Here is a 24,851-nt window from a genome sequence, read left to right as displayed (position 1 = left end):
AGAGCCTCTCCCCAAGAGGCAGCTGCGGACGAGGGTACCGTAGAGCATGTGCAGAAGGCGCCACACACACACCGGGGAGCTCACAAGGACTTCAGAGAGGAAGAGTCCAGCCATGCCTTGTCTGCACGTAGCCCCACCCCCACTTCCCCAGGCTGCTCAGATCGTGACACTTAACAGAACTGCTTTTGCAGCTTTTGGAATAAATGCACTTGTATCCAGTTCCTGTCTTGCTCTCTTCCCTGCCCCTCCGTGTTTTAAGAACATAAAAATAGCGCTAGTATATGAAGCCCAAAGGAACCCATGTATCCTGTTCTCATAGTGGCCAACCAGATTCCCCAATGGGAAGCACACAAGCAGGACCTGAGCACAAGAGCAACACTCTCACCTCCTGAGGCTTCCTGGAACTGGTATAAAGAAGCATTGTTGCCTCCAAAATAGTGGCTATTAGCCATCAACAGCCCTCTCCTCCATGAATTTGTCTAATCCTCTTTTAAAGCCATCTAGGGCATCGTTGCCTCCTGGTGGAGGGAGTGCCATGGTTTTAACTATGCTGCGTGAAGAACTTTGAGGTCCTGGGAAGATAATATAATCTTTACATATTTACGTAAAGATGCGTATCTACGTAAATATAAATGTAATAAATAATAATCAGCAAAACCAAATAAGAGTATTATGTTGCCTTAAAGTCTTAACAAACATATTTTGCAATAAGTGTTTGCGGATTATAGTGCACTTCATAGAATTATAGAGTTGGAATAAGTCCAAAAAGTCATCTAGTCCAACCCCCTGCAGTGCAGGAATCACTTTGTTGGGTGTGTGAAGCGCAGTTATGAGTCACGGTGGGATGGAATTGTCAAGTGAGGTCAGGTGGAAATGAAATGCAAAAAATAATAATACAGACAATGAGAATTACCTTATTAACACCATCATTTTAGAAGGATGTTGACAAGATGGAATGTGTGCAGCGGAGGGAGACCAAGATGATCAGGGGTTTGGAAACCAAGCCTTATGAGGTATGGTTGAGAGAACTGGGTATGTCTACCCTGGCAAAGAGGAGACTCAGAACAGTTGATAGCCATATTCAAAAATCCAAAGGGTTGTCACATGGAAGATGGGATTTCTGTGAGCTGACAAATGATGGACAATTGCCTTTTTTGCAGTGATGGTACTTTCTAAGCAGCAGGAGGTGGTGCTTGCAGGAGATAAGAGGAAGGCTATAGTACCAGCCAAAGGTCTCTCACAATCAAAGAGTCCTGAAACCTACACACACAAAGTCCAAAGTAATTTGAATTTCCCCCCTCCATATGTGGAATTAAATCCAGAGGTGCTCTATCAATTCACCCTGTCATGACACTGAATGGTGAACAGGAAGATACTGACCTAAAGCGGATTCCTAATTTTTCTTTTTCCTTAAGGGCAAATACCTCCCCTTTCACAGAATCGTAAAGTTGGAAGGGACCCAAGGGTCATCTAGTCCAACCCCCTGCAATGCAGGGATCACTGCTAAAGAATCCCTGACAGATTATCATCCAGCCTCTTTAAAAACCTCCAACGGAGGAGAGTCCACCCACCACCACTTCGTCAGATGACAAATGTGCTTTCCACCCTGGAGGGCAAAGGAATCCCCACAGAATCTGATCTCTTCAAGAAACTGGGCAGATGCTGTCCCGTTCATCTGACTCCTGGAGCACTTTCTTCTACATATCACCGCTGGCAATATTGACTGCAAATCCCCTGGCGAAATCAAGGAAGGCCTCCGAATTGTTCTAGGGCAAAAAAGAAGGGGGTGCAAGAGAGCATGAACATGGACCCTTTTGCTTGCAGTCAAAGTTTCTAGTCCCTGCCACTTTGGACAAACGGGGAGCCTGCTCAAGTGTCCTTGTACATCTTTTAAGAACCCCCCCCCCAAGGCCTAAATGTCAGGTGCTGCTGTGGACGGTTAACAAGACAAAGCTCTTCCCTTGCGTATCCTGCAGAGATGGCTTGTTCTTCTGAAGACACTGCTTGAGCTTCTCCTGGAAGGAGGCGGTGGTGATGGTGTAGAGGATCGGGTTCAGAGCGCTGTTGATGGGGAGGATGAAGATGACCACCCAAGAGGTCACAGTGCCTGTCCAGAAAGAGGAGTTTGTATTAATATAATCACCTGCCTTGCACCCTGTGGTCCCAGGGAGTCTCACAACATTACAACACAACATTAAAAACAGCTTACAAACAGAAGGTGGGTCTTAAAATGTGCGCCTCAAATGTCAAAGTCCAGGGTAAAGAGGTGTGTTTTCAGCATCCTCCAAAAGCTGTACGATGAAGGTGCCAGGTACACCTCTGGGGGGAGGGAATTGCACAGCTTAGGGGCTGCCACAAAGAAGACTCTCTCCTGGACTGCCACCTCCTGAGCCTTTAAGGGTGGAGAAGCTAGCAAGAGAGCCTCCTCTGCTGATCTCAGCACCCGAGAGGATCTGTAGGGAAGGATGTGGCCTTTCAGGTATTTGGGGCTTGAGTCGTTTAGGGCTTTGAACACTTAACTGTCCTCCAACTAAACATTAGGAAGAACTTCCTGACAGAGATGTGGAACAGACTCACTTGGAAGGTGATGGACTCTTTCATTGGAAGTTTTTAAGCAGAGGCTGGGTGGCCATCTTTCAGGGATTCTATAGCTGCAGTTCTTGCATTGCAGGGGGCTGGACTAGATGACCCATAGGGGTCCCTTCCCAGTTACACCTCTATGCTTCTAAGATGAGTAAGGTCAAGGCATCTACCTGGAATGTCCAGGTCCAGCAACGAAAGCAGCTTGAGGAGGAAGATGGGGATCCAGCAAAGAGCATTGGTGAAAACAATGAAGAAGAATCTCTTGGCTAGGGCCACCTCCACAGAGACAGCGCTGCGCTCGCCTATCCTGGCTGCTGTGGTGTGGATGGAATAGAACATGCTCACGTAGGCCAGCACAATGATGGCAAAGGCAACCAGGTTCAGACCTATTGGGCAGAAGGGATAAGAGAAGTCTTAATAGGCTCTGAATTCTGCAGACGCCACTCAGGGCTACTAAAGTTGAAACATGTTTTAAATCTGGGAGCACGTTGACTGACATCTGACTTGTAAAAAAAAACCTTTGCTTTCATAAACATGTAACTGTGAAGAATATATTTACAATATTCTCATTCGTATTCACTTTGTTCCTTATAGAGAGCTCCTGCCAGGTTTTCCCCTATTAATGTTTAGGGATCTTCCTCTGTCTGTTTCACATCAGACAGATCACACTGAAACACACATTGTCCTCAGCAGTATCCAGAGAAACTTCTCTCAGCAACCATTCTCCCTCAAACACGTAGAGAGAGAAGACAGTTAAAAACCAGAGTTACTTGAATAACAGTCACAACAGAATGGAATAGCTCTCTCACGTGACTCACAGCCAACCAATCACATGAGAGCTACTGCCAAAGGAAATTTAACATAAGGAAACATTCCCATTTCAGGAAATTCAACCATTATCCTTAACAAAAGTTGCATAGAACACTTCAGCATAGGCACCCCCCACCCCTCCCTCCAAATCCGTAAAGCTCTCCAGCTGAGTGAGGAGTGCTTACCCAGGAATATCCCTGTGGAATAAACCCGAGCCCCGTGGCGCTCTGTCCCGTCGGACTGGAGTGGAAAGCACACGCCGTTCCTCCCGTAATACGTCCCGAAGGACTCCTTGCACAGAAAGGGCACCAGAGTCAGGGAGAAGCCCAGGAGCCAGATGACCGCCAAGGTGGAGAGAGTCCGCTTCTTGCTGGCCCTGTGGTGGCTGAAGGGGAAGACGACGGAGAAGGATTTCTCCAGGGTCATGTAGGTCAGCTGGAACACCGAGACTTCGGAGGAGAGCATGGCCAGGCTGCCCACCAGCTGGCACGCTGAGCTCGCCATCCAGGCTTGGGCGTGCTGGTTGTACTCTCCAGAGAACCTGAGGTCAAAAGCTCCGAGGAAGAAGAGGTAGATGCCCATCAGGCAGTCGGCACCTGCGGGAGAGGCAAGGAGGAGACGGTCGGGTGCCTGTCAAACTACCCCTGCCCTGCTCTTCTTCAGCCTGATGTTAGCTCAAAGAGTTGCAGCCAGCTGGACTAGATGACACTTCCCAACTTGACTTCCCCTCTCCCTCCCTTCCAAGCTTACAGCAGAGAGATTTGATGGCCAAGGCGTGGTTGCTGTTTTCCGTGGTGATGAAGGACCTGGTGAGGATGACGAAGAGGTTCCCCAAACAGGTGATGAAGGCAACGACCCAGACAAAGACTCGGAGGACACCGCTGGCCAGGAGATTCTCAAAGGAGGAGATGCCGTCGGTGTTGGGCTTGCAGCTGCGGACGTGGGGTGCAAAACTGCAATACTGGAACTTCTTGAAGTAGCTGCCACAGAGGAGGAGATTTAGAGTCGAGGGGGTGGGAGGTAGTCTTCTCACCCAATGCAAATATTATTATTATTGGTGGTGTTGCTAATTGCATTTATTAATTGCAGCTAGAAGATTGAATTCACCTGGCCTCAACCATGCAAGAAACACTTTTGTGAGAATTCCCTTGCTGATCAGCACTTAATGATGAGAAGCTGTGAATCCCTGGGGGTACCTTCCAACCATGATTCTATGAGAAACCTTCCTGGTTTCTGATGAAGTTTGGGGTAACTAACCCCTGCCTCATTCCTCCCTATACACATTTCTTTCCTTCTCCTAATGATATGAGGGATGGAGCAAAGTATTGCATGACTCAAGTTTCTTATATCTCTTGGTGCACAATGGAAGAAGGCACACACACCCATCCTCTCCCTAAACCCTAGGCTTAAAAAGGTAAAGGGACCCCTGACCATTAGGTCCAGTCATAGCCGACTCTGGGGTTGCGGCGCTCATCTCGCTTTATTGGCCGAGGGAGCCGGCGTACAGCTTCCGGGTCATGTGGCCAGCATGACTAAGCCGCTTCTGGTGAACTAGAGCAGCACACGGAAATGCCGTTTACCTTCCCACCGGAGGGGTACCTCTTTATCTTCTTGCACTTTGACGTGCTTTCGAACTGCTAGGTTGGCAGGAGCAGGGACCGAGCAACGGGAGCTCACCCCATTGCGGGGATTTGGGCTTAGGTTTGCATAAAAAATAAGTGGCAAAAAACCCCTCTTGCCTAAGCTCCACCCACTAGGAATGCTTGCTGTTCCCTATGCTGCAGGTGGCATGGCCACTGTGAACTGAAGCTCTTGATGACACCTTGTGTTTCTATGCATATAGGAAGATTGTCATGGAACTTCACAGGGAATTGCCATGGAGTCACTGTATGTTTTATTTTTTAGTTTACTTGTACGTCCAGATCATTGGGCCCCAATGTTTACATTTTCACCCCTATAAATATTAGGGAGGGTGCCAGCAATAAATAACAAGCAAAATGGGGTGATGTGGAGGGCTCCGCTACTCTGAAGTGAAGTGAAATTGGGTAAGCCCTGCAGTTCTGCAGTCTGCCCTGCTCATGCCCCACTCAGAAAATTGCAGCTACTACTAGCTTGTTTTGTAGGGAGCGTCTGCCCTGTGTCAGGGGGCTGCCCCACACTGTGTTTTGAAGCTCTGAAAGGGTGACTTACATGTGATGCAGGTCAGTGAGCTTCTCAAACATGCGGCTGTGAATGTTGGGGATCTCCAGTCCTTCCAAGCTCCTACAAAATGAACAGCAACAACAAAGGTGAGCTGGCTCTTGCAAGGAAGGATTTAAGGAGGTTTGCATCAGCAGGAAAACCAACCAATCAGGGTTTTGCTGCTTGGGACACTTACAGAGAGCGCAGGAGAGGGACATCGTCAAATTCATCTGGATAGATCTGGCGCAGAGGGTTATTCGAAATATTCCTGCAAGGAGGGGAAAGGCATAGGTTGGTGGGTGATGCCTTTGAAAGGAATCTCAGTTATCATCTGCTTCATCTGCTTCATAATTTCTAAAAACACAAATTTCAGAATTTGCATTTGATATTTTGAAAACTTTGACATTTCGTTTCTGTGCACCTTTAAGTTACTCTTGCTAATGAATTCGAAGGCAGTAACATTAAGAATCTGATGCCTTACAGACAGATGGTTTTGCAAACTGCCCGAGGTTTTATTACAGTCAATCGAGCTGTGATTCCTACATTCCAAGGAGTTCAGCTAGATGACCCTTCCAGCTCTACTGTTCTGTGATGCTACTGCCCTGTCCGTCATCAAAACCTTTGTTTTTTTACATTGTTTTCCTATAGAAGCATCACGCTGCAGAGCTGGAAAGGACCCCAAGGGTCATCTAGTCCAACCCGTTGCAATGCAGGAATCGCAGCTAAAGGATCCCTGGGAGCAGCTCCCCAACCTCTACTTAAAAATCTTCAAGATACATACAGCTGCTGCAATTCATGCAGACCCTTGAAAGATGACGGCAGAAGATCCTTCAGCCTGTTGGAGGACAAGTCACTGTTGGAAGAGAAGAAAGGAAAGTTTGAGAAGAGCTGATTCATGGAAAGCCGGTCAGCGTACCACATTTTTTACTGCCGCACCTGATACTAATATATAGGTCAGTATGGTGTAGTGGTTAGAGAGCTGGGCTACTGCTAGGGAGATCCAAGTTCAAATCCCCACTCAGACATGAAGCTCACTGGATGACCTGGGGCCAGTCATACTGGGGCTTCTTGGTGGTGGCTCCAGGGAAACCAATATTTTATCTCCATGGTAAGCAGCATGCATCTTGGAGGTAAGGTCTGTTGCATTCAGTACTTTATTTCCTGAGAAGTGGAAAGGCCTGGAGGTTCCGGATTTGAAAGGATGGAGACTTTGGTTGCCGTCATTTCGGTTTTGGAAAAAGCAGCTCAGTAGAGGCTGACCGTTGCAGGAAGAGCAGGTTCCCCACTCAGATATAAAAGGTCATTGAGAGCAGCAGGGCTGGAGACAAAAACCATGTATACACCATCCATTTAAAGCGCTGCGATACCACTTTAAACAGTTATGGCTTCCCCCAAAGAATTCTGGGAGTTGTAGTTTGTTAAGGGTGCTGGGAGTTGTAAAGAGTCACATCCCATTCCCCTTCTAGAGAGGTTTAGCAACCCCATGGTTGGATTGCATTTCTATCCCAGCTTTTTCTCTCCAAGGAGCTCAGGGTGGTGGCCTTGGTTGTCCTGCACATCATTTAATCTCCACAAAAACCTTGCGTAGGTCAGGTGAATATCAGCAAAAACCAGCCCACAAAGTCACACCCCATGAGCTTCATGGCCAAGCAGGCATTTGAACCCTGACCTCCCAGGTCCTAGTCTGACACTCTAAGCACTACACTGCCCTGCCTCTCTTCCCAGGGAACTCTGGGAACTGTAATTCTGCGATGGGACTAGGGAATCTCCTAACAACTCTCAGCCAGAAGATGTAAGTGGGCAGCAGAGAGAGGGCAATGTAGAAATGTCAAAATAAATGAATCCAAATCAACCTTTTCAGGTTAGGTAACATGGAGCAGGTGTCAGTGGGAGGCACCACTTGGATTTTCTCCCTTCAGCAACAAACCATCCTGGCCAGGCAGGCCTGACCAGTTAACGTGAAGGCTTGCCGGATACACTTACAGTTCCACCAGGCTGTTGAGGTTGGAAAAAGTCCCTGCCTGGATCCGCTCAATCTTATTCCTGTTCAGCACTCTGGAAGACAAAGGCAAGCAAAGATGAGCATAGGTTCATCATGTGTTATTCTCCCCCCACTTTCTTTATTTTATTATATAATCCATTCATTCCCATTTACATACCATCTTTCCTTCAAGTCGCTCAAAGTGTTGTTCTCTCCTTCTCCTCAGTTAACCCCCACAACAACCCTGTGAGGTAGGCCAGGCTGCGATGCAGTGGCCAAGTGGAGTTGTCCTAGCCCAACATTCTAACCACTACACCACATTGCCTCCCTCAGTCTCACCACCCTCACAAGGACAACTGGCGCACATGGTTCTTGCCTTCCTCATTTAATCCCCACAACAGCCATGTGAGGCAAAGAGTGATCTTGGGGTATCCCCATTGGGTCATTTGGCTGGTCTCTGTGAGAGAAAAGGATACTGGGCTAGATGGTCCATTGACCTGATCCGTCAGGGCTCTTCTGGTGCTTGCATGGAACCTCCAGACCCAGAGGCAGTCTATCTGGATTCCTAGAATGTTGGCTACCTTGAGAACAGGATGTTGGGTAAGTTGGGCCACTTGCCTGACCCAGCAGAGCTCTTCTTATGTGTGGCTCAGAGGAGCCTCTCACAGGGAGGAAAGCCTCTCTCTTGCATCCTGGCTCCTTTGGGATTTAGCCTTCAGCAGTGAAGACAATGAGGAGATAGAGGGGGCAAGAGCTACATCATTCCCTGGTTCACACAGAAGGTCTTCGTCTGCTTCATCTCCCCTATAAAACTGTCACTGGGGCAGGGTCAATGGCAGGGGGTGTTTATGCCTCCCATCTTCCCTGTGTTTATCTTTCTGTGATGTTGACATGGGAAGGTCTTGGGGATCACATTCCTGGGCAAAGCCACAGATGATGGAGATGTCACGCTGATGGGAAGGCTGATGGCGCAGAGACTCTGAGTTCCATGAGCCCAATTATACCTTGGGGAGCTCTTGCTGAAACCCTCACCTGAGGCGGGGGGGTGGGGGGGGAACGGTGCTTTATAAGAGATCTGGAGCCAGCTTGTTTTCTGCTGCTCCAGAGAGGAGGTGCCGAGTCAATGGATTCAAATGACAAGAAAGGAGAGTCCGATTAAGCCTTAGGAAGGACTCTCTGACAGTAAGAGCTGCTTGACAGTGGGACAGATTCCCTCTGAAGGTGGTAGACTCTCCTTCCTTGGAGGGTTTTAAACAGAGGTTGAATGGCCACCCATCAGAGATTCTTTAGCCACGATTCCCGCATTGGAGGGGGTTGGACTGGATGACCCTGGGGGTGCCTTCCAACTCTACAGTTCTATGATTCTGTTAATCCAGTGGTTCTCAAAGGATGTGGTGCACCATACTGGTGTGGCAGGAGAGGATGGTAAGTGTGGCAGGAAGATTCAAGGACAATCAATATTATATTTTGGGAATGATTCATGTTCTTATGTAGCTGCATTGTTTTATACTTCCTGGATGTCCCACGACCATATTATATGTGTTCTATTTTTGTTTTCCAATGTATTTCTTGTCAATAAAAAAAATATTGGTGGGGCATGAGCAATTTTTTATTCTGAAAGTGTGGCCCATGAAACAAAAAGTTTGAGAACCACTGTATTAATCTGTCAGTTTGGGTCCTACACTCTGCAGCTGCAAAACACAGGCCTGCTCCATCTTCCATGTGACAGCCTTTTTTGGTATTTGAAGGTGGCTCTCATGTCACCTCTCCATCAACTCTTCTCCACCAATTCCATCAACCATTCCTTATAAGGCTTGGTTCCCACACCCTTGATCCCCTCAATCGCCCTCCACATCTTGCTGATATCCCACATGGAAGTGGACAGAGCTCAGATTCAGAGCCAGAAGGCCTAATCCTGTCCCTGCCTACATGGATTTCCCATTCTCTGCATGGAACAAAAAGTGACAGGTTCAAGTGTGGCCAACAACTTGCTAAGGCTGGCTCACCCTCCTTGAATATCCATAGAAGCAAGTCAAGAGCTGTGTCTCTTTTGACTCTTGAGAGCTGGACATGTGGAACTGGACATTCCAAGGCTGCCTTTCGTTCCCCCGTCTTGCGGGGAATTTGTCTTGTGTACAAGTGTTATGTACTGAAGTTCTCACCCTGGGCCAGCAGGGGGATACTGTAGATAGTTATGCAAATGAAGGATCGAAAGTGACGTTCAGTGATTGGATAGTTTTAGAAAATGGCAACAGTTACATTGTTCTGGAGCTCTATATACCGTAAGCAGGCTGACTGAGCTCCTCAGTTAGTTCTGTTCCAGCTTACAAATAAAGAGCTGCTTTGGAAGAATCGCTGTGTCGTCTGATATGTTCGCCCACAACTTAACAACAAGGATGATATACACAATGCAAGGCAAGTGGATTGAATCCTCTCCAAGGGAGGCAACAAAACCGTCACACTTCAGAAAAGTGGAATGTGGGTCAGCCCTGCACGTTCTGCAGAAGAAACTCTTGGCTTCGTCATGGATGAGGAAAAACGAGCTGAGCTTGAATCCTGGCAAGATGGAGACCGTGTGAGTGGGTTGTTCCCATGTCTGAGAAATTGCTAAGTTGCCTGCCCTGAATTCAGTGGCACTCTCCCTGAAGGAGCAGGCTTGCAGTTTGGGGGTGCTTCTGTATCCAACTCTGTCACGGGAGGCTCAGGTAGCAGACCCTCCAAGTGTCCATATTTTCCAGGGACAGTCCCAGATTTACAGAAGCCGTCCCGGTTTCTGATTTGATCCCAGAATGTCCCACTTTTCTTTAGGGTGCCTCTATTCTCATCAAGGATGCGGGTGGCGCTGTGGGTTAAACCACAGAGCCTAGGACTTGCTGATCAGAAGGTCGTCAGTTCGAATCCCCACGATGGGGTGAGCTCCCGTTGCTCGGTCCCTGCTCCTGCCAACCTAACAGTTCGAAAGCACATCAAAGTGCAAGTAGATGAATAGGTACCGCTCCGGTGGGAAGGTAAACGGCGTTTCTGTGCGCTGCTCTGGTTCGCCAGAAGCGGCTTAGTCATGCTGGCCACATGACCCGGAAGCTGCACGCCGGCTCCCTCAGCCAATAAAGCCAGATGACTGCCGCAACCCCAGAGTCGGTCACGACTGAACCTAATGGTCAGGGGTCCCTTTACCTTTATTCTCATCAAAGAAATTCTGGAGGGTATGACTGAATTACGTGACCCCTTCCAGCTCTACCATTCCTTGATTCTATTATTCTAATCGTTTGGGATCCCAACAGATTGCGATTTGTGCGGCTAAGGCTGTGTGCATGAAAAACAAAGAGAAATACGAGGGGAAGGAAGGAAGACAGTTACACTCACAGAACAGTGACTTCATTGCATCCTCGGAAGCTGGAACTTTGCAGAGTGTGAAGTTGGTTCCCCTCAAGATCCCTGGGTGGTGGAGAAAGCAAGCAATGAATTTTTTTTAATCCTGGGAACTGTAGTTTGTTAAGGGCATTAGGAGACCCCTCAGAGAGCTGCAGGTGATTTATCCATCGTAGAATCATAGAACTGATGTAGTCCAACCCCCGGCAATGCAGGAAAAACATCGATCCCTCTCACCTTCTGGGAATTGTAGCTCCATGAGGGGAAGAGGGATCTCTTAGTGACTCTCAGCAACATTAACAAACTACACTTCCCAGGATTCTTTGAGGGAATCCATGACCGAAGCAGTATCAGAGTGCTTTAAATATATAATGTAGATGGGGCCACCACCAGAAAGCCAGCCTTGCCTTTGTAAAAGGACTTGAACAATCCCAAGGCTTTCTATTTGATGTTGCCTAGCCCAGTCCTTTTCTGCACCCAGCCGGGGTGCCAAGGCCTGACCCCTCCATACACAACCAGCCAAACCCTCCACAGTCTTCAAAAAGGAGGCTGAGACAGGTGACCCTCCTCTACGTGGGTGCAGGCAGACAACAGCAGCACGTCCCTCTGCCTGCTGTCTCTCCTTAAACAGAGCCCTGCTGCCCCCTTCTCCAATCTCACCCACCCTCTAGCTAAAGCAGAGCTGAACGCAGAGGATGGCTGAACCTCGCCCAAGTCAGATGGGCCCCTGCCGGTCTCTCTGTTCCCCAAATTCAAAGGCAGGAGGAACTCACAGCCAGTTCAGCTTCGGCATTTCTGAACAGATCGATGTGTTGGGGAGGCCTCTCAGGAGGTTGTTGTGCAGGTCCCTGGAATGGAAGGACAAAGGGATCAATGGTGATGGACATTGTGCACCCAAGAAAATGAAAAGAAGTCCATGCCAGGGAATCATAAGGAGAGGAACTGAAAACAGAATTGCCAATGCCGTAATGCAGCTAGGGTTAGGGTTGGTGATGGGGTGTTCAGCAGCAAAACAGACTCTTTCAGGGGTGGGTGAGCTCTCCTTCTATGGAGGCTTTTAAACCAAGGCATAATAATAAATAATAATAATAATAAATAATAATAATAATAATAATAATAATAATAATAATAATAATAATTTATTTATACTCCGCCCATCTGGCTGGGTTTCCCCAGCCACTCTGGGCGGCTTCCAACAGAATATTAAAATACAATAACCTATTAAACATTAAAAGCTTCCCTAAACAGGGCTGCCTTCAGATGTCTTCTAAAAGTCTGGTAGTTGTTCTCTTTGACATCTGGTGGGAGGGCATTCCACAGGGCGGGTGCCACAACTGAGAAGGCCCTCTGCCTGGTTCCCTGTAATTTGGCTTCTCGCAGTGAGGGAACCACCAGAAGGCCCTCAGCACTGGACCTCAGTGTCCGGGCAGAACAATGGGGGTGGAGACGCTCCTTCAGGTATACTGGACCGAGGCCGTTTAGGGCTTCAAAGGTCAGCACCAACACTTTGAATTGTGCTTGGACACATACTGGGAGCCAGTGTAGGTCCAGATGGCCACCTGTCAGGGATTCACTGTAAGTGGGTTGGAGGAGGAAGCCCAGCCAAAGCCCAGCTTCCAGCACCACAGTTCTATGGCTCTATAGTCCGAGTGTAACTTAATAGTCTGCCTGTATTTGCTTGCTGTGAATTAAAGACTGTGAGTGCCCCCGACTGAAAACACATGCAGATTTCATTTAAGCATGACATAATTCCCAGGACAGAATCTGGAGCAGAGGATGTGCAAGCAAGACTCCAGTACCCCCTTCCCCACCCCATAAACTCCATACTTACAGAAATAGAAGCGATTTCAGCCCCTCAAAAGCAGTTGCGAGGATTTCAGTTATGCTGTTGTTCTCCAGGATTCTAGGGTGGGGCGAAATGGAGATCATGGTATCAGTGAGCTTACTGGTATAGCTCGATCCAGCATGAGATATTTAATCTCAGGGTCGAGGGTTTGAACCCCACATGGGGCAAAAGATTCCTGCATGGCGGGGGATTGGACTAGATGACTCTTGTGGTCCCTTCCAACTCCACAGTTCTATGATTCTATGTACTTACAGCCATTTGAGACGAAGCAAGTTGTGGAAGATGCGAGGCTTCAGATGAGTGATGTTGTTGGAATTGAGATACCTGGAATGACAAGAGAAGGGTTGGGTTTGTTCTGGATAATACAGCCAAGGTTCAGGCTTCCTAATGCCTATGGGGAATAGGCAATGGAGGTCTCTTTCCGGCATTCTGGTTTTACAGGTCTATGCCTGATCTGGGGGGGGCGGGTCATTAATTCTACCTAGAAATCTGGAAAACAACTACACCTGGTACCTGGAAGGAGCCTGGTGGGAGGAGCAGGTGGGGAAAGGGGCAGGGTCCACTGAGGTGTGGGGCTGGGCTCCCAGTGGGGTGAGGGGTAAAGAAGCAGAGCTCTGCATCCAGCAAGGAAGGGGCCACACGAAGGCAAAGCTCTCTTTGCCCCAGACAAAGCATGTGTAGAGCCTCCTACCTCCAAGCCATCCATAGACAATACAAAGTCATAGGCAGCCCTGTTTAGGTAAGTTTTAAATATTTAATGCTGTATTGTTTTTAACACTCGATTGGGAGCCGCCCTGGGACGTGGGTGGCGCTGTGGGTTAAACCACAGAGCCTAGGGCTTGCCGATCAGAAGGTCGGCAGTTCGAATCCCCGCGACGGGGTGAGCTCCCATTGCTCGGTTCCAGCTCCTGCCAACCTAGCAGTTCAAAAGCACGTCAAAGTGCAAGTAGATAAATAGGTACCACTCCGGCGGGAAGGTAAATGGTGTTTCCATGCGCTGCTCTGGTTCACCAGATGCGGCTTAGTCATGCTGGCCCCATGACCCGGAAGCTGTATGCCAGCTCCCTCGGCTAATAAAGCGAGATGAGCACCGCAACCCCAGAGTCGGCCACGACTGGATCTAATGGTCAGGGGTCCCTTTAGCTTTACCTTGGGAGCTGCCCAGAGTGGCTGGGGAAACTCAGCCAGATGGGCAGGGTAAAAATAATAAATTATTATTATTATTATTATTATTATTATTATTATAGAATCATCGAGAATCATCTCTCTCTCTCTCTCTGTCCTCCTGCACCTGTTCTTCCCTCTCCAAACCTGCAGCTTCTCCTGCCTCTGCCTCTTGTCTCCTGGCTGTTACTGGATCCCCCAGATCACTGATTCAGTCTTCCACATCAGTCCCCAATGCCACTTCTTCCAGACACCACTCCTCAGTATCCAGCCAGTCCCTCACACCCTGTTAACCTACTGGAATGAGTAAAGCAGGGGCTGGCAAGGTGATCTCCCCACCCCCCCCCCCCCGCAGAAGTCTTTCTTTCCTTCTTGCATGACCTGCCTGATCCCATGCAGCAAAACCAAAACTCATCACTCACAGCTTCTTGAGCTTCACAAGTCCAGCAAATGCAGAGGCGGATATTGACTGGATTCTGTTATCTTGTAAGAAGCTGTTTGGAAAGAAAATTATACAAAAGAGAGATATCCTCAGGATTAATATTGTATCCATGGTATTCCTGCCCCCTCCCACCAGAACCTAGGAAATCAATCATGGAATCGTAGAATTGTGGCATCGGAAGCCACCCCAAGAGTCTTGCAGTCCAACCCCCCACAATGCAATGATCACAAAGACCAGCGTTCATTGTTGGATTAGTTGCATTTTACACCTGAGGGTTCCACATTGGCTCAGGAACATTTGATTCCAGGCTGGAGACATTTGATTTTTTTTATTTTTTATTTTTAAAAGAACACTATGAAAACAGAGGCTTCTAAAATGCAGTTTTTTAAAGGCTGGTATCAAATCCCCTGCATAGGCCATGCAGTTCATACAACCATCGAACTGCACAGTTGGAAGGGTCCCGAGGGTCATCTAGTCCAACCCCCTGCAAGTTGCAGAAATGTAGGGATTGGGTATCATACTTACAGTAACTCCAGTTGCTCATAGGCAATGAATTGATAGTCCAGCAGGGAAACGATCTCATTATTCTTCAGATCTCTAGGAAAAGTAGAACAAAAAGTGACTCCAGCAGCTGCGAAGGCGGTTTCACACATTACACAGCAACAAACCCGGTTTGCAAATGAATGTATGTGCACCACAGAGGCACGGTCAATCCTGGCCCTCTGATGAGGGCACCTGTATGAAACAGGTGTCTATAAACACCTGCTGGATGCATTCACACTTTAGGTGCAGACCTAGAGACAGCATAATCAGGAGATTTTGCTGAATGCCCAGAGTCATCCCTAACAACTGAGCGACCCAGAATGGAGGGCTGGAGTGCCATTGGTGGATGGGGTGGGGGGGGAGGAATGAATCATTGGACAAAAATCAGATGTGACTGCAAAAAAATTCAAATTTATATATTTTTAAATTACCTTTTCCTAACACTCCCGGTTAAAGATACTGTTGAAATTAGCAAAACGACAGACAGAAACCTCAGGGCAAAATCCAGTCAAAGTTGAGCACTTTCCAGCCCCACTAATTTCAATGGTTAAATGGCTGCTGGACAGATTCTCAACTGCTCTTTTGAAAAGATAGGAAGTTAGCCGTGATTCCTGCATTATTGCAAGGGATTGGACTAGATGACTCTTGTGGCCCCTTCCAACTCTACAACTCTGTAATTCTCCCACCTCGCAGTATCAACCCTTCTCCCTGCAGTTTAACCCCATTGCTCTCTGCCTGAATTTAAAATCACCACCCCACTTGTGAGCCCACCTGGCAGGTGCCAGCATCACACCTGTGTACAGAATCATAGAATCTTGGAAGGGACCCCAAGGCTGGTCTAGTGCAACCATTTGCAATGCAGGAGTGCCATTTCCTCTGCCCCACATATTTCCACCTGCCTTGGGGTGCGGAGAGTGGCTTTGGTCTGCATAGCCTTAGCTCCTTGTTGTTGAATGAAGCCACCGCCCCACCCCCATGGCGTTCCTCCTCCACCCCTGTGCCAGCTGCCCAAAGACTAGGATGGCAGGGACATCTAACCCGCCATTACTCACAGCTCCGTCACGCTGGGTGAGACCTGTGGTACGGCACGCAGGCCCCGATCCTGACAGTTCACGGCGGTCCCCGAACACCCACATCCGGCTGGGTACTGATCTAGGGCTAAGGGAACAGAGCGGAAGGCCAGCTAAGAGTCCAGAAATGGAATCATGATGATTTTGCACAAGGAACAGGATGGTGGGGAAGGCAGATTAGGCAGGAAAAGGGATGGTAGGATGAAGACGGCTATGGATGGAAACAATCACAGAATCACAGAATTGCAGGGACTCCCCCAAGGGTCATCTAGCCCATCCCCGTGCTGTGGATGGTGTGAATGTGGCCGCACACAAAAATATACTCACTGCAGTTGGCCACTCTCGATCCATCACTCGTCCTGCTGCTGCTGCTGCTGCCGTTGTTGCTGAGAAGTTCATTGAAAATCTTGGGCCACCCAACATCATTCACTGCAAGGAGGGATTTAGATTCTGTTATGGATGGAAGTTCAGGCATCTGAGCTTCATCCTCTCCCTCAGTACTTAGCATAGTTAGTTAGTTAGTTAGTTAGTTAGTTAGTTAGTTAGTTAGTTATAGAGCCCAATTTTCTTCCAGGGAGCTCAAGGTGACCTATGTACTTCCCCTCCCCATTTTAGCCTTACAATAACATCCCTGTGAGGTGGGTTAAGCTGAGAGGCAGTGACTGGCCTCCAGGGTCATCCAGTGAGCTGCATGGCGAAGTGGTGATTTGAACCCTGGTCTCTCCCAGGTCTTAGTCTGGTGCTCTAACCACTACACCACACTGGCTCTTTGTCAGGGAGCCTTGGCCCATGTACCAAGACCACCAAGCTCCCTTCTTCCCATACATACACCTGCATTCCCAACTTGAGAAGTGGAAACCAAAGGTTACCCTAAAGTTTCTCCTTAACGGTTGCCACCAACTTTGGACTTCAGGAGACCTGAACTCTGGGGCCACCAAAAACCTGAATCTCATAGCTGAGCTTTATTTTCATAATGCTACAATTCTTTGATTGGAGGTTTATAACCAGAGGTTGGATGACTGTCCATCAGAGATTCTCGGCCTGTGATTCCTGCACTACAGGGGGTTGAATTCGATGACTTGAGGATCCCTTCCAACTCTATGATCCTGTGATTCTAGGAATCTCTGAAGGCTCCCTAAGCCACCAAAGGTTAGAATGCTTTCTTTGGCCACCTCTTGAGAGGGGAAAGCCTCACAGAGTCTAAGAAGAAATTACCACAGTTCTCTTCGTCGGCTCCGTTGTCACAGTTGATCACCCCATTGCAATGGAGAAGTTGAGGTAAGCAAACGGTCATGTTTTCGCATGGGAACATTCCGGAAGAACAGCCGCCATGATCTGGATGAGAGTCAGCCAGAAAAGCCTCTGTCAAAGGGGAATTTGAGACAAAACACCAGAAATATTATATCCCACTTCTTCATCCTTAGACAGTAATATTGACATGTTTTCCCTGAGCATATAAAGAGTAGTATAGGGAATGTCCCTAGGAGGGAGTACCAGGAGTCAGGAAGACTGACCCCTGGGAGAGCAGGCTGGCCCTATTCAAAATGATGATGTCCACCAGCCATGGGGTCTTCACAGTCATTTTGCTTGTTTGTTTATGTTTATTTATGCCATGATAGCCCACCTTTCCTCCAAGGAGCTCCAGGTTGCATACATGGCTCTCCCCCCTCTCATATTGTGCTCACAACAACCCTGCGAGACAGGTTAGGCTGAGCAGCAGTGATTGACTCCCAGCGTCACACTCAATGAGCTTCATGGCCGAGTGGTGGATTTGAACCCAGATCTTCCACATCCTGGTCCTATACCTTAACCACTACACCACTCTCACTGTTCTAACCAGCTTGCGGAGACTATCAGAGGTCACAAAGAGAAAGGAAAAATATATGGAAATAACAACAAGAGATGTGGAAAAATAAATAAGAAAGGACTGGATAGTACTGTGAACATCATAAGGTTAGATTTGCGGACATTAAAACAGCAGTAAGAAGCAAGAAGTTGATTGGATCCCCTTCGGAACTTGAAATATGGGTACCCCCAACAAAAATTTAAAATTCGGCTGTGTAATTTGGAATTTATGTAATTTGGTTTGATTTGATGTGATTGGTCGGTTAATAAAAAATTATTCTTAAAAAAAAAAAAACCACTACACCACTCTCAAGGGACTTGTGTTCCGCCCTTCAGAAATGTCAATTTTGATCTAGGAGGTGTCGTCACAGGCAATTAAAACCAAAGTCTATTCTGTCACAAGGGCTGTGTTGTGTAGTGGTTAGAGTGTCAGATTAGGACCTGGGATTTGCAGGTGGGACTCACCGTCCCCAGTTGGACTGTGCCATGATTCCTGCATTGCAGGGCGTTGGACTCGACAATTCTTTGAGTCTATGATTCACTGGATTCTTGAGGAGTGATTTCTGCATTGCGGGGGGGGGGGCTGGACTAGATGACCCCTGGGCTCCCTTTCCAGCTCTACAGTTCTATGATCCTATGATTCTAACCTAGCTTGCTCAAACGATGACCGACTGCAGTCCATTAGATGCCCCCGGGCAGGCAGCAAGGAGCTAGAGGTTTGCTCTACCGGGCCAGAGTCATCCTGAGGATTCGAGACCAGGTCTACGTGCAAGAAAGATCATCACATTGGGACAGGGAGGGGGGAGAGGACCTGAAAAAATTCCCAAAGTTGACATCCCATGAGCTATTGTTCGCTTACAGGCAAGGCATTTTTTCCACATCAGCTCTGAATTATGGCCCACATTTCAACTGCCTTGTTGACTACTCTTCGCCAAAGTTAGAAACAGATGGCAAATATTTGGGAAGGCCTGAAGCTCTGCAAAAAAAGAAAACCCCGTCCTTTTGAGGCCCAGCAGCTTACCCAAATTTACTATTGTTTGTATCTGAAATGTTTGCTCTTGGGGAGGATTCAGGGACAGGGGGAGGATCCTAGATCCCAACAAAACCTGCAGGAGTTAAATCAACCTTCTGCAAACTATTTAAAAGTCCTGGGCCTGGAGCAAAAGTTTCCCTGCAACTTTGATTAATCGCTCTCCAAACATGAGAGCTGGTCCAGGAGTTGTTGGGAGTCTGGACCGTAAAGAATACCAGAAGTATGAGTCCAGCTGTCAACATCTGAGCACCTTTTAAAGCTGGGGGGGTGTTCCAATGCATGGCCCAAGTGTGACCGTTTTTGGTGATCATCAGCAACATTTGGACTCTGTCAGAAGGTGGTGCACGCTCCATCACTGGAGCTTTCAAACAGAGGTTGGATGGCCATCTGCCTGGGATTCTTTAGCATACAATTCCTGCAATGCAGCGGGTTGGACTAAAGGACCCTTAGAGATCCCTTTCAACAGTGCAATTCTATGATTTTAAAATGTAACTGCATTTTGCTTCCTGCAGGGCAGGGCAAAATGGGGGATCTTCCTTTTCCACCTACAGACCTTGACCAGACAGGCAGCTGAATTCCACGGCAAGCCCAGCGAGTGGTCCACACTCTTCGTGGCATCTGAGGGCAGCCTCCTAGTTTAGCTGGCCACGGGATACATGTTATGTATTCATTGGTCTGTGTTTGCCTGAGCTTGAGTCTGGACTAAGGATTCTGAGCTCCTGTGTTCTGATTCGATACATGTTGTCTAATTACAGAACATTTCAGGATTTGGGCCTCTGCCATTGACCCTTGAACTCTGAGTCATGATTCGCAGTTTGGAAGTTTAGACAGCCAATCCTTTTGGGAGTGGGAGTGGCCCAGGCTTTCAGAAATGTATACAGTGCTACCTCTGGATGCGAACGAGATCCATTCTGGAGCCCTGTTCGCATCCTGAAGCGAACGTAAGACGCAACTGCATGTGTGCGGTGTTGGGATACTGCCAGGGAGACAAAATCCATCATGACTCCACGTCGTCTCCGGACGTCCATCGATCTCCCGTAGACACGCAGTATCAGCAATTAGTGACACGAACTCCAGAAATAGCTTGCCACATTCCAGAGCTGATGCACGCTCTATCAGCAGATAATGCACACAGCGAAAGATGCACGCAGGAGAGCATTATTTACAAGTTTATTCAGCATTGGTCAGAACAAAGAAAACATGACTGCCAGCTTCAGTGTCTCAGACACACAGAGAGAAACGAAAGCATAGACACAACAGAAACATCCCGTGAACAGGAAATACGCAGGCTGTGACACAAACATCCTGCTCCCTTTTAAGGTGGAACGGAAATATCCTAACATACGGGTCGCGTTTCACCGCTTCCACACATGCGCGTTTTGAGTGTCTGCGCATGCGCAAGCGGTGAAACCCAAAAGTAACGCGCTCCGTTACTTCCGGGTCGCCGTGGAGCGCAACCCAAAAATATTTAAGCTGAAGCGTATTCATCCCGAGGTATGACTGTACAGTGGTACCTCGGGTTAAGAACTTAATTCATTCCAGAGGTCCGTTCTTAACCAGAAACTGTTCTTAACCTGAGGTACCACTTTAGCTAATGGGGCCTCCTGCTGCACTACGGCAGTGCAATTTCTGTTCTCATTCTGAAGCAAAGTTCTTAACCTGAGGTACTATTTCTAGGTTAGCCGAGTCTGTAACCTGAAGCGTCTGTAACCTGAAGCGTCTGTAACCCAAGGTACCACTGTATAAGCAGTTGCTTTGCCTCTGTTTCCCAGTTATGTAGTTCAATAAAGGTTCTTGCTGTTATCACTGTGCCTTGCCCCATGGAAACCCACCTACACTTCAGTACATACAGAAGAAAACAGTCAGGGATCTACCACCACTGCCCCCCCCCCACTTCCCCCAGCATCTGCTACCTGAGGCAGGCAGCCCACTTTGCCCAATGCTAGGACCGGGCCGATTTAATGGGTCAGTGCCATTTGTTTATTAGATTTCCATCCCATCTTTCCTCCATGGAGCTCAAGGTGGCGACAAATGAGATTCCTTCCTCCTCCCATTTCATTTTCTCTCCACAACAACCCCGTGAGGTAGATTAGGCTAAGAAAGACTGATTGGCCCAAGGTTGACCAATGAGCTTCGTAACTGGGTGGGGATTTGAACCCTGGACTCTCCTAAGTCCTAGGCCAACATTCTGACCACAATACCACACTGGCTGCCCGGTGAAATCTCAGAAACCAGAGGGTGGCTCAACAGGAAAGTTGCCTCTCCATGATTGTATGAGTGTACATCTCAACAGTTTGCACGCACAGGCAAGCAGGTGTCATACACTCATTGAACAAAATGTGTGCAAAATGGATGCAATATTGTAGAAGATGATCACAGCGTGGAATTGTCATTGCTGTTTCCAGACTCCTAACAACTGTAGGAGCAGAAGATCATTTAATCCATTAGCAGTGGACCAACGTTCGCCGTAAATGTTGACGCAAGTAGACTTCGCAGGATCCGTGCTGAATGGCTGGTTCACTCAAGCATTTCCGAGTGTTGGACATCACACATAAACAGACTCACTCATGCAAAGGAGGGACACGACATCCGCAGAGCTGAAGGAAAGGGGGGTCAGCTGCCACAAATACCAAACGGATAAAGAAATGCTCGGGGTTACATTCTTTTGGGGGTGAAGACACTCAAAGGAATGGGTTTACACAATGCTTCTGGTTGAGGAGATCATGGGAGGAGGGGAGATTTAAGGCAGCACAAGCCCAGAGGGAGCCACAACTATGACATAGTGAATTGAGCAGAACAGAAGGCAAGAGGGATGCTGAATTTTGGCCTCTCACAGGGCTCCACTCCTGCTCTGATCCTGCTTGCAGATTCCCCTTTGGGGAATCTGTTTGGACACTGGGAGAAGAGGATGCTGAACTAGATGAGCCATTGGCCTAAACCAGTGGGCCGTGGCACCCTGGGGTGCCTTAAATGCTGGTCAGGGGTGCCACGAGCAACACTGGCCTCTGTCCCTCTTTCCTTTCCTCCCTCGTCTGATGCCCTTTTGTGTCTTTGCCTTCCAAAGGCTTGTACAGCTGTTTGTTGCAGCAGCCCTGGCTACAAGCTCCCCAGGTGAATGGTGCCTCTGGGGCTGGCCAGGGGGTGCTGGTTGCCAGGAGCTGAGGCTTCCTCAGAGTAAGCAAGCAAGCAGGTGAGGGAGCTCAGCCAGCCAGTCCGGATGGACAAGTGGGAGGCTGGGCAGACAGGCAGACAGGCAGTGTGCTGGCCTATCTTGTCCTTGTTGTGTGCAAGGTCTACCTGGGAGCTGAGTGCCCAGTGCTGAAGGGGAGTCTTTCCAACATGCAGGCATAGCAGTGCCCACTGCTGCCTCCCAAGGTAAGGTCCTGGTCTCATGTTCACCTTTGGCCAGTCTCTGTTAGGGCACTAAGGCTGGGGGCATCCTCTTCCCAGGCCCCTGTGAGGCAGTATGAGGAGGTATCTCTCTTTAGGGTGAGGGTGGCAGCTCAGAGACCAGGGGTGGCAGAAGCGGCTGCTCAGAAGACTCCCAAGGAGAGGGGAGAGACGGCTGAGGGAACACTCCACAAGGGAGGGTGTTCGAAAAAGGGTGAGAGGCTGCCAGTTCTGCAGGCAAAGGGTGGCATAACCGGGCTCCTGAGCCCCACAGGGGTGCCACAGAAAAAAATGTAGTGGTCAAGGGAACCGTGGACTCAAAAAGGGTAGAAACCTCTGGCCTTAACCACCAGGCTCTTCTGAGGCTCTTGTGGAACCTCCAGGCCAAAAGGCAGGATATTTAGATCTCCAAGTTGTTACATACCCTCCAACATTTTGGGAGGGCAAAGTGGGAACACCCACCATCACCATCCAACCCTCCTAATCTCTGCTGTCCTTAGCCCCTCCCCCCACCTCCTGATCTCTGCTTGCCCTCACCCACCTGCTGAATGTTATGGTGCCAAAAATATGGGAAATGTGTGCAAAAATGCATGATGGGGGGTGGGGGAGATGTCCTGAGAGAAATTGAAACTGAGAGTCAATGACCAGTTTGCATGAAACTGACCAGATGCTGCCATTCCCCTACCTGACGCCCTCCAAACTCCCATCGTTTCCAGCCAGGTTAGCCATCTGATGATGCAAATTGATCTAGAGTTGTGGTCCAAAGAGGGTTGAGAACCAGTGTGGTGTAGTGGTTAGAGTGTCAGACCAGGACCTGGGAGAGATGGGGGTTCAGATCCCCTCTCAGCCATGAAGCTCACTGGGTGACCCTGGGCCAGCAGTCACGGCTTCTCAGCCTAATCTACCTCACAGGGTCATTGTGGGGATTAAATGAGGAGGGGGAGGAGAACCAAGCCACCTTGAGCCCCTTGGTGGAAAAGATGGGCTAGAAAATAAATAAATAAATATTCTGCCTTTTGCCAACCCATCAGCGCCAACCCATCTGGGCAACCCAGCACTTATCATTTCCCCTCCCACCATCACTGATATGTTGGGTTCTGTGCAAGAAGAGAAAAGGGTGGGTTTTTTTAAAAAAAAGAAACAGCCACTTACTTGTAACCATCTGGAGGATCACCAGAAGCAGCTTCATGGTGAACTTGGAAATCATCACTCCAGGAAAGGAGGAATCTTTAGAGGCACCCCCTCCCCAGTAAAGATGCTTCTGCCTCTACTCTGCTAGGATCCCGCACAAGGTGACAGCTGCCTTCTGTGCAAATGTTTTGTCGCTTGCCGAACAATCCCAATGAGGTCTGTTGAACAGGAACTGAATCCTTGAGTCAAAGAATATCCACAGCCGCCAACCACTCTGGTGCCGTCAACAGCTTCTGCTGGGGAGCCCCAGATCCCATTTCAAGGCTGTTTCGAAGGCTGTCATCCACAAGACCTGGCTCCCCTTGTGATGTAATAAGAAGTGGAAAAGGAATAAAATACAGGCAGCTTGATGGTTACTTCTTTCTGCTTCTCCTGCTGCAGGTCATTTTGAAACGGAATAAATAATTGCCTTTCCTTTGTTTGTGTATCTAACTTTTTCTCTGTTGAAGAGGGAGCCTGCTGGAAGGTTTCTCTTCAGACTGTCCAGATGGGGACTATAAGATATAGAGAAGAGGAGGAGGAGGAGAGTCCACAGTTCTTCCCCACCACCAACCCTGGTGGCTGTCTCTGTAATACTTGACAGAAGGGCCCTCTGCTGGACTAGCCACTGAATGAAAACTTGCTACACAGAATCATAGACTTGTGCAGTCAGAAGAGACCTCCAAGGGGCATCTAGTCCAACCCCCTGCAATGCGGGAATCACAGCTCAAGAATACCTAACAGGTGGCCAGTCAACCTCTGCTTGAAAACCTCCGAGGAAGGAGAGTCCACCATCTTCAGAGGGAGTCTGAGATGCCCACTTTGGAACAACTCTGGGCTGCTGTCGTTTTCCTAACGAGGCAAAGCAGATCTTACTCTGTCTTTATTTCCAGTTAAATACGCTCTCCAAGGCAAAGTGTCCTTTTTTCCACCCTGGTTTGTGGTGTTTTTTTTACTGGACCAGTCTTTTCAGCATAACTTTCCCAAAAGTCTAATGAAACCAGCTCCTGGAAGATTTTAAACAGCTTGTATTTTTAAGGCACGCTGGTTATTTAAGGTTAAAAAACAGCTTGAAGGGAAATACTGCAGAACATCCAGATTGGCTGTAGTGGTTTAATTTTCAAAGGTGAAGCCAGGCTGTTTGCATGTGGGAGCCCGTGAAGATGAGAGAAGGAAGCAGACTAACAGAGATGCATGATTGGCAGTGGGGAGAGAGATTTGAAAGCCTGGCTCATAAGTTGGTCACTGGGACATCAGAAGTAAATTCTTGGAATGGCACTAAGAGCATAAGAGCCTTCTGGATCAGGCAAGTGGCCCATCTACTCCAGCATCCTAGAATCCTAGAATTGGAGAACTGGAAGAGACCCTGAGGGTCATCTAATTCCAACCCCCTGCAATGCAGGAATCACAGCTAAGGAATCCTT

The 24,851-nt window shown here is 48.4% G+C and overlaps 1 protein-coding gene across 1 annotated transcript; it reads right to left on the bottom strand.

Moving 5' to 3' along the window:
• Positions 1 to 662: 662 nt before the first annotated feature.
• On the bottom strand, positions 663 to 24,101 carry LOC308464268 (relaxin receptor 1-like). The gene is made up of 18 exons (XM_080983473.1): positions 23,410 to 24,101; positions 17,205 to 17,351; positions 16,317 to 16,418; positions 15,972 to 16,077; positions 14,902 to 14,973; positions 14,357 to 14,428; positions 13,023 to 13,094; positions 12,756 to 12,827; positions 11,698 to 11,772; positions 10,919 to 10,990; positions 7,558 to 7,629; positions 6,356 to 6,427; positions 5,771 to 5,842; positions 5,584 to 5,655; positions 4,144 to 4,373; positions 3,579 to 3,989; positions 2,754 to 2,969; positions 663 to 2,107 (listed from the first exon to the last, which is right to left on the bottom strand). Exons 1-18 carry the CDS (start codon positions 23,462 to 23,464, stop codon positions 1,920 to 1,922), a joined length of 2,178 nt encoding a protein of 725 aa, XP_080839599.1. The 5' UTR covers positions 23,465 to 24,101; the 3' UTR covers positions 663 to 1,919.
• Between the last annotated feature and the right edge of the window lie 750 nt (positions 24,102 to 24,851).

Source organism: Podarcis pityusensis, assembly GCF_964106645.2.
Source record: "Podarcis pityusensis genome assembly, chromosome: 15".
Classification (NCBI taxonomy): Eukaryota; Metazoa; Chordata; class Lepidosauria; order Squamata; family Lacertidae; genus Podarcis; species Podarcis pityusensis.
This window is presented reverse-complemented; position numbering and strand designations above follow the sequence as displayed.